Here is a 9,765-nt window from a genome sequence, read left to right on the forward strand (position 1 = left end):
TGTGAGTCTGGAAGGAGAGTTTACAGTCTAACCAGACACCTAGGTATTTGTAGTTGTCCACAAATTCTAAGTTAGAACCGTCCAGAGAAGTTATGCTGGATGGGCGGGCAGGTGCAGGCAGCGATCGGTTGAAGAGCATGCATTTAGTTTTACTTGTGTTTAGGAGCAGTTGGAGACCACGGAAGGAGAGTTGAATGGCATTGAAGCTCGTCTGGAGGGTTGTTAACACAGTGTCCAAAGAAGGGCCAGAAGTATACAGAATGGTGTCGTCTGCGTAGAGGTGGATCAGAGATTCACCAGCAGCAAGAGCGACATCATTTATGTATACAGAGAAAAGAGTTGGCCCAAGAATTGAACCCTGTGGTACCCCCATAGAGACTGCCAGAGGTCCAGACAGTAGGCCCTCCGATTTGACACACTGAACTCTGTCAGAGAAGTAGTTGGTGAACCAGGCGACGCAATCGTTTGAGAAACCAAGGCTACTAAGTCTGCCGATGAGGATGTGGTGATTAACAGAGTCAAAAGCTTTGGCCAGGTCAATGAATACGGCAGCACAGTAATGTTTCTTATCGATGGCGGTTACGATGTCGTTTAGGACCTTGAGCGTGGCTGAGGTGCACCCATGACCAGCTCTGAAACCAGATTGCATAGCGGAGAGGGTGCGGTGGGATTCAAAATAGTCGGTAATCTGTTTGTTGACTTGGCTTTCGAAGACCTTAGAAAGGCAGGGTAGGATGGATATAGGTCTGTAGCAACTTGGGTCAAGAGTGTCACCTCCTTTGAAGAGGGGGATGACAGCAGCTGCTTTCCAATCTATGGGAATCTCAGACGACACGAAAGAGAGGTTGAACAGGCTAGTAATAGGGGTTGCAATAATTTCGGCAGATAATTTTAGAAAGAAAGGGTCCAGATTGTCAAGCCCAGCTGATTTGTAGGGGTCCAGATTTTGCAGCTCTTTCAGAACATCAGCTGAATGGATTTGGGAGAAGGAGAAATGGGGGAGGCTTGGGCGAGTAGCTGTGGGGGGTGCAGTGCTGTTGAATGCAGTAGGGGTAGTTAGGTGGAAAGCATGGCCAGCCGTAGAAAAATGCTTATTGAAATTCTCAATTATAGTGGGCTTATCGGTGGTGACAGAGTTTCCTATCCTCAGTGCAGTGGGCAGTTGGGAGGAGGTGTTCTTATTCTCCATGGACTTTACAATGTCCCAGAACTTTTTAGAGTTGGAGTTGCACGAAGCAAATTTCTGTTTGAAAAAGCTAGCCTTGGCGTTTCTAACTGCCTGTGTGTATTGGTTTCTAACTTCCCTAAAAAGTTGCATATCGCGGGGGCAGTTCGATGCTAATGCAGAACGCCACAGGATATTTTTGTGTTGGTTAAGGGCAGTCAGGTCTGGGGAGAACCAAGGGCTATATCTGTTCCTGGTTCTAAATTTCTTGAAAGGGGCATGCTTATTTAAGATGGAGAGGAAGGCATTTAAAAAAAATAACCAGGCATCCTCTACTGACGGGATGAGGTCAATATCCTTCCAGGATACCAGGGCCAGGTCGATTAGAAAGGCTTGCTCGTTGAAATGTTTCAGGGAGCGTTTGACAGTGATGAGTGGAGGTCGTTTGACCGCTGACCCATTACGGGTGCAGGCAATGAGGCAGTGATCGCTGAGATCTTGGTTGAAAACAGCAGAGGTGTAATTAGAGGGCACATTGGTTAGGATGATATCTATGAGGGTGCCAGTGTTTGCGGCTTTGGGGTTGTACCTGGTGGGTTCATTAATCATTTGTGTGAGATTGAGGGCATCAAGCTTGGATTGTAGAATGGCTGGGGTGTTAAGCATGTCCCAGTTTAGGTCGCCTAGTAGCACGAGCTCTGAAGATAGATGGGGGGCAATCAGTTCACATATGGTGTCCAGAGCACAGCTAGGGGCCGAGGGGGGTCTATAGCAGGCGGCAACGGTGAGAGACTTGTTTTTGGAGAGGTGGATTTTTAAAAGTAGAAGTTAATAACCCTTATCCTAACCCAGGGTTTTCCAAACTCAGTCCTTGTGACACCAAGGGGTGAACATTTCGTTTTCTGCCCTAGCACGAGTGTGGGCCAGAGACAGGGAGAGACTAAATCCTACCTGCCAGGCCCTTTGCTCTTAAAAAAGATAACATTCTAATGACATTCTTCTCAATGTACTCTAAATTAATTTCCAGTATCCCCTTCTCTTATTCCACTGCGCCTGCCATCTCTGCACCATCAACACTTCTAAGTGCTTGTTTAGCCAGTACATCAACTGCCTCATTCCCCTCCACATGGGCTGGGACCCAAGTAAAGCTTATCCTTCTGTATTCCCATCTGTCTAATCCTGCCATGGGGTTGTAGCACCTCATAAAGCAGGTCGTCTGCTACATGACCTAAAGGACTGGAGACTCATTAATGCTGCACATGAATCAGAGCAAATAACTACTCTTGTCTGGCTTGACTTTCTCCACCCACTGCAAGGCCAACAGTATGGCCATCAGCTTTGCAGTAGATGGCTCCCGAGTGGCACAGCGGTCTAAAGCACTGCATCTCCGTGCTAGAGGTGTCACTACAGACCTTGGCTCGATTCCAGGCTGTATCACAACCGGTCGTGATTGGGAGTCCCATAGGGCGGCACACAATTGGCCCAGTGTCATCCAGGTTAGGGTTTGGCTGGGTTAGGCCGTCATTGTAAATAAGAATTTGTTCTTAACTGACTTGCCCAGTTAAATAAATATATATTTTTAAATACAGCCAAATTATCTGTAATACGTTTCCTGACTTTCACCCCAAATTCCTGCACTACAAATGCTGACCTAGTACATCCTGTCCTTGGATCTTTTGAACCATCTGTGTAAATGGCCACAAAATCATGATACAAAGTATCCTGCCATCTCTTAAACAAATCAGATGGATTAACACCTTCACTATCTTTCTGTAGGTTCTCCAACATTTCTAGATCAACTACTGGAGGCAGGAGTAGCCATGGTGGATTTACAGGAATAGCTAACGTTGAACTAAACTCGCTTCCATACAGTCCCATCTCCTTCACCTGGGTATTACCCACCCAAAGTTTGTGTTCTGTCTTCAGTCATGTTCCCAGCATGCCTATAAAATCCCTTTTGTAGGATGAGACACCCCATGTCCCTGTAGGTTAACCCAATAAATAATTGCCAACTGCTGTCTCCTAATCTACAATGGACGTCACCCATCTCCACCTGTAGTGCAGCCACTGGGGTGATTCAAATAACCAACTAATCATCAAGCTTTGATCATTTGAATCAACTGTGTAGTGTTAAAGCAAAAACGTGCACCCCTTGTGAAACGCTGTCCTAACTCTTATTTTAACCATTTTAAACGTCAACTTCAAAGGCGTAGGGATTTACCAAGGATCCAGGATAGAACAGACCCGTGTAAAACTAACTCGCCCATTTCTGTCTCTGATATTTCCCACATAAACTCCCATTTGCTTGTTAATTTGGGTTTTTATAATGTCAGTTGATGTAAATAAAAAATGGTTGTGGCGAGTTCGTAAACATTGGCCAGATATGGTATGAAACAAATATAGCTATACAATTACATATTCGACACTGACACAGCACGAGGAAGTACAGTATCTATTCTGGGCGGACTCCAGCAGTCAGCTGCTTCTTTTCAGATCGAATGGGTTGAAAGCAAAGGTGAGCTCAAAGTACATTTTAGGATGTGTACTATACTAGCCTTTCGTGTTCACGTGAATGTTGTGTGCAAACAAGAAAATAGAATAGCAAGTCAGCTATACAGCCCAATATGTGGTGTAGAAACTATTCTCTTCTGCCTGGCTTGCTTACTTCAAAAGTTAGCTGGCTGACGTTAGGTAGCTGGCTAGCTAGGCTAATAGCCCAGCTACATTCAAGTTTTTGTTACCAGCTACATCTTATGACCTCTGTTCATAATGAGTAATTACAGATTAAAAAAATACGTTATTCAGAGGATTCAGGCAGAATATATTTCTGCTAATACTATCTATCTCACCGCATAAATCTTATCAAATGTGCAACGTTAGTAGACATCGTCACGTGATTAAAAAGTTAGCTAGCTAGCTAGCAAAAATAACACTAGCAGCTGAAGGAAATATTAAGGCTGAAGTCAACACCCTGAATTGAACTGTAAAAGCTAAGTAAGTGGTCGTTACTGTAATTTCAATGAATGTCCATAGGCATTGCATCTTGACTCATTTATAGATCCTCATGAGCATATTACTGTTTATCATAACTCAAGGTTTGTTTAAATTCAGACATTGTTTGTAAAAAGTAACGTTTTTGTTAACAAACCCAAACACTATATAGCTTCTAAATATGTCTATGATCTAATCCATAGCGGCATCTACACATTTGAGAATGGTTGTGTTTCTCTAGCCCCGTTCCTCAGCTGCATTGCAAACCTGTTGTGTCAGGGCTGCGGGATTGAACAACGAATACGTTGATTGTCATTAGGGTTAGTTAGGTGTTTAGGTTAATAGACATTAACAGAAGTAGACATGGTTAGAGGACCGCCATCCAGAACCTTTCGAAATCTGCTATCTGTGTACTCTGCATTATTATCAAATCTGGTGGTGATTTTCAGATGGATATCGGAACAAACCGCACTGACTTCTACATTGGCCTCTCTCTTGCCATGAGCTCGAGCATCTTCATTGGAGGAAGCTTCATCCTTAAGAAGAAGGGTCTTTTGCGATTGTCCAGCAAGGGGTTTATGCGAGCAGGTATTACCACCATCATACAAAACTTCATCTTAGCTTTAGCTACTTTGGGCCATTGAAAGTATGCTTACTGAATAAAACTTTAATAAACACTTGTATTATTAGTATAGTAGGCCCTAGCTGTATGATCATACATTTTATTTGTATTTATTAGGTCAGGGGGGATATGCTTACCTCAAGGAATGGCTATGGTGGGCAGGACTAATATCAAGTAAGTGTAGAAAAATCTGTCACCTAATCACAATTGTTCTTTATTTTAAAATACTAATTTAGCATTACTGAACTTTAACATATGGTACAGTAAGGTAAACCTTGTAGTAACAGTCCTCATTGACCTTTCTCTGTTAACATTGTGGTCTTTGTTTTCAAAGAGAAAGGGAGGCTGTTGTGGGTTTGGTATTTTTGCTGGTAGTCTTTTGTGATGATGCAATGACCCACATTGTCTATTGAAATCATTGAAGTACACATTCCTCAGAAGATCACATTTGCACATGTAGGCTGAATGAGAGCATAGTTGTCAAAACTCACCTCCCCTTCCAATTACAGTATCATGTGCATTGTCCCATGTCATTGTTGCATACTAATGCTGGTTTCTGTGTTTCAGTGGGAGCTGGGGAAGCAGCTAACTTTGCCGCTTACGCTTTTGCCCCTGCCACATTGGTAACACCACTGGGAGCAATGAGCGTTCTTGTGAGGTAAATGGCTGATTACTGAACTTCAGCTTGTGCTTTGATCGGTACTGAGTTCCTCATCTCATGAACTGTTAAGATAGGGGTGAGGTGACATTCTGTTTCAAAATGTAATAATCCATTTGCAAAGAGCTAGTTGTAGGATGTTTTCCTAACACGTATTTGGGCCTAAAGTCAGTCACACCTTATTGCATGCCATTAAAATGAAGATCGCTACAACAAAAAAATCTGTTCGTTTTGACTAGACAAACTTATTTTGCCTGCTTCCTGCAGTGCTGTGCTGTCCTCATACTTCCTGAATGAGCGGTTGAATGTTCACGGGAAGATGGGCTGCTTGCTGTGCATCCTGGGTTCCACTGTCATGGTCATCCACGCCCCTCAGGAGGAGGAGGTGGCCTCCCTTACTGCCATGGCTGAGAAGCTCCAAGACCCAGGTACTGTAACTGACATTATGGGTCCATATATGAGAAGCTCTAAGACCCAGGTACTGTAACTGACATCATGGGTCCAGATATACACAAACACTTTTCTATATCATCTTGCATCCCAAATAACTGCTCATGTGATTTTAAGGTTAAAAAAAATATGTGCAGTGCCTTTAGGCCAATCCCCTTGAATGCGCTGATAATGTTTTTGACCAATTTGAGAAACGTATTACTTCAATCATACCAATGTCTCACATATTGACCTGCTGAATCACTCAGCAGCTGTTCAGAGCCACTGATCCCAAAAAGCATTGGCTTGTTAATACGTAAAAATGCAAGAATCTCAACTATTGTATCATGCTCTTACAATGTACTAATTCAAATGTTCTGACTGATGTCTCCCAGGATTCATAGTGTTTGCCGTGTCTGTCGTGGCGAGCAGCCTGATCCTCATCTTCCTGGTCGCCCCGCGCTACGGCCAGAAAAACGTGCTGGTTTACATCCTGATCTGCTCCGTGATTGGCTCCCTGTCGGTGTCCTGCGTCAAGGGCCTGGGCATCGGCATTAAGGAGCTGTTCGCTGGCACTGCTGTCCTAAAGGAACCCCTGTTCTGGTGTCTACTCGTCTGCCTGGTGATCTGCGTCAGCATCCAGATCAGCTATCTCAATAAAGCCTTGGACATTTACAACACGTCCATCGTCACGCCCATCTATTACGTGTTCTTCACCACCTCCGTAATGGCATGTTCAGCTATTCTCTTCAAGGAGTGGCTGAGCATGAGCACGGACGGAGCTGTGGGGACAGTCAGTGGGTTCCTCACAATTATCTTGGGTATCTTCCTCCTTCATGCGTTTAAAGATCTCACATTCAGTTGGGACTCGCTGCCACTGTACCTGAGGAAGGGACCTCATGGATCCCCTTGGGGCCAGCAGGCCTACGTGGCCCTGCCCAGCCAGGAGAGCCAGGCAGAGGGGCCAGGGGAGGGGAAGCTGGCCAGAGAGGGGAACTCAAAGGGCAGCTACTCGCCAGAGGGCTCAATGAGGAGGAACAATAGCTTTGTCACCACTTAGCACTTGGGATCAATTCAGTTTTTAATTCAGTATGATTGAAGCACAATTCATGACTCTGAAAACAATGGGCAGTTTTGAATTCCTTAATTGAATTTCAGCTAATTTTCTGAATCGAAAACTGAATTGACTCCAACCCTATTTAGCACGAAGGCCAAATGTTTAGAGATCAATTTCCCATTGGCAGTTTTACATTTCTGTTTATTTGATATTTAACCACCTGCGTAGACAAGTGGAAATATGTTTACTAAATATTGTCTTACAATGCAATAGCCACTGGAAGGATAGTTTGCCTAATTGTCATGCACTGCAATCCAGTGAGCACATTGCATTTCTATACAACAAATGTATAGTATGTCTAGAGATTAGCAAAGTCCAACAGCATTTTATTTTACTTCATGGTACGCCTAAACCATTCAACTGGTTGAACATATTAGTCCTATTGGTGTACATACACTTAATATCTAATCATGGACAGTGATAATTGAATGTATTGATTTTAGTTCAGATCCACTAGTTTTGATATGAACCGACTAGTGCCTTCTGTTTTTTACTGACTGAACTGTAACTTATTGATAGGCCTATGTCTTAGTCTTTTGTTTTAATGTTCCTTTAAAAATGCAAGAAGACCTACTGTGAGTCAAGGCAATGCAGCTTTTACCTTTTGTGTACTTGCTTCAATCATCTCTTTCAAAGTTAGTGATTGTTCAATATTCACAATGTGTGAGTGTGAAGTTACTGTAATGTAATACCTCAATTGAATTTTTCATTTATCATGTATATGAACATCAGTATTAACTGAGGCACTTTCCTTGAAATAGCCTCTTTTGAAACACATTCCTACTACTGCACGTGCCAAACTTAATGTATTGCTTAATCATTGATTTATAACACTGCTCATTCTTTTAGTATATGAATAAAAAATTACCTTTTTATACAGCAAGACCCTAATACTTGGACCACACTGTATTCAAAATGCCAATTTTTTACATTGTTAGTCATTTAGCAGACGCTCTTATCCAGAGCGACTTACAGTAGTGAATGCATACATTTCATACATGTTTTTTTTTCTCCGTACCAATGATGACAAAGCAGGCAATAAGATTTTTGTTTATTGCATATATACAATGGAACACTTGTTTCAGCCATAGATCGTGCCCTTTTCCCAACAAGACATTGTTCGTACTCTGACTTGGTACTGAATGCAGTGAGTTTTTGTGGCTTTCTGACGCGGTGTCAAATTGAATGTCCCAGATTTTTGGCTCTTTATTTCTGCCTCAGGACAACCTCAACAGCTGGGTAAGCTTGTTATAAAAGCATACTAATGAAGTTCTCCCATCTCAGTTTTCATGATATGATTGACATGCAACAGGCTCATTCAATTTACTACACAGTTTCAGAAACACCAACAATATGAAGATATTAGCTAGCTACCAACCAGAATTGTTATTACTGCACTTAATCTCATGTCCCACTAGGTGAGAGAGGACTTGGCTAGGTGACGTGATACGAGGTGCAAAACCGAGGCACTTATCAAAACGACTTGTTTCTTCCCCACCTGGTTATTGGACAGTGTTCTCATTGCACCATATAGAAAGCTGGCATTGCTGTAAAACAACTCGATTGGCTGTTCAGCGTCTTGTCAATCTATCCAGTGGAGGTTGTTGCTAGACTATTCAGACATGGATTCTGAGAAGGAGCCCTTACTCCTCTGTGTTTGTTCGAGTCTGTTCAGGATGAATTGGCTTGTGTCAATGAAGCGCTCTACACAGTTCACAAAGCAGATCTCTGTCCGGGAGTCCAGCTTGGGCCCAGGTTTGTCCATGCATTTCTCCTGTAAGGAACCAGAGTAGACGGGTGCTCAATCATTGGCTGGATCACATGTCATTACATGAAGTGGAAGACATTGTATCGTGCATGAGTAATTTGTTCGCATCTCAAACACTATTTTAGGCGAGTGCCCTACAGGTGGTTGATTGTGTAGGAGCTTAATTCAGGAGCGTAGTTATTGTAGCTAGTTAGCTTAATGCAGCAAACGTTTGCACTTAGCCACAAATACTGCCATTACACGTTAGCTAGCACAATAAAGAAGCCTACATGTCCAATGTATCACTGGAAAACTATGTACATTTTTATGCATTCATGTACTTGATCGCCAGATGTTCAAGTAGCTAGCTACAGTAGCTCACCTAGCTAGCAAGTTGTCATTGCAGAAGCGTTTCTTACCCAACACACTTCAGTCATCTGATGGACCAACTGCTGAAACCTTTGTTTTTGGGACTCGATTTCGATGAATTGCTGAAGCTGAGGGTCTGCTGTGGCTCCTTGGTTTTCCATGTTCATGCACAAATCGCTTGTAAATTAGACAGAAATGTACAATTATTTGGTAATTGTAAACGATTGACTGCAGTTCCTGACCTTCACGTGTGTGAATCGACTTGCGCGTCACAGGAAACGGAAAAGTGCTGGACCAATCAGAAAGTGCGCCGCTATGAACAGTAAATTCCATTGGATGTGGGGACATACTATAGTCACCAAACATTTTGTTATTAAGCTTGATCGACTTTATCCATATTGTCATTATATGCAATATGTTTCTCTAAGACACTGAGGCTCAGACACTGCAAGGTAGGCTACTGTTCTTTCTCAATAATTTAATGAAAGAACATAGCTACATTTTCAGTTGATAAAGGGTATTTCTTCTTACTATACATTTCAGTGGCTAGACATAGAAAAGAAACATGAAATCTTACAGAAACAGATAGGCCTCTGTATGTATGTATGTATGTATGTATGTATGTATGTATGTATGTATTATTGAATGCAGTTCACCAATGATAGTA

General features: G+C 42.6%; 2 protein-coding genes across 4 annotated transcripts; one reads left to right on the forward strand and one right to left on the reverse strand.

The window, feature by feature from the left end:
* The first annotated feature begins 3,580 nt into the window (after positions 1 to 3,580).
* On the forward strand, positions 3,581 to 7,865 carry zgc:101583 (Mg_trans_NIPA domain-containing protein). Of its 3 annotated transcripts, none has more exons than XM_029725848.1 (6): positions 3,582 to 3,680; positions 4,606 to 4,744; positions 4,896 to 4,952; positions 5,346 to 5,436; positions 5,704 to 5,864; positions 6,261 to 7,865. In XM_029725848.1, the coding sequence occupies exons 2-6, from the start codon at positions 4,606 to 4,608 to the stop codon at positions 6,923 to 6,925; spliced, it is 1,113 nt and encodes a 370-aa protein (XP_029581708.1). In that variant the 5' UTR covers positions 3,582 to 3,680; the 3' UTR covers positions 6,926 to 7,865. The 3 variants fall into 3 exon arrangements, with proteins under 3 accessions (XP_029581728.1, XP_029581708.1, XP_029581718.1); XM_029725858.1 differs by lacking the exon at positions 3,582 to 3,680 and adding an exon at positions 3,753 to 4,159; XM_029725868.1 differs by lacking the exon at positions 4,896 to 4,952 and having other exon boundaries at positions 3,581 to 3,680.
* A 152-nt stretch (positions 7,866 to 8,017) lies between these two features.
* timm8a (translocase of inner mitochondrial membrane 8 homolog A (yeast)) lies at positions 8,018 to 9,390 on the reverse strand. Its single transcript, XM_029725889.1, has 2 exons — positions 9,149 to 9,390; positions 8,018 to 8,756 (listed from the first exon to the last, which is right to left on the reverse strand). The coding sequence occupies exons 1-2, from the start codon at positions 9,263 to 9,265 to the stop codon at positions 8,595 to 8,597; spliced, it is 279 nt and encodes a 92-aa protein (XP_029581749.1). The 5' UTR covers positions 9,266 to 9,390; the 3' UTR covers positions 8,018 to 8,594.
* Between the last annotated feature and the right edge of the window lie 375 nt (positions 9,391 to 9,765).

This window comes from Salmo trutta, chromosome 3 (genome assembly GCF_901001165.1).
Source record: "Salmo trutta chromosome 3, fSalTru1.1, whole genome shotgun sequence".
Taxonomy (NCBI): domain Eukaryota; kingdom Metazoa; phylum Chordata; class Actinopteri; order Salmoniformes; family Salmonidae; genus Salmo; species Salmo trutta.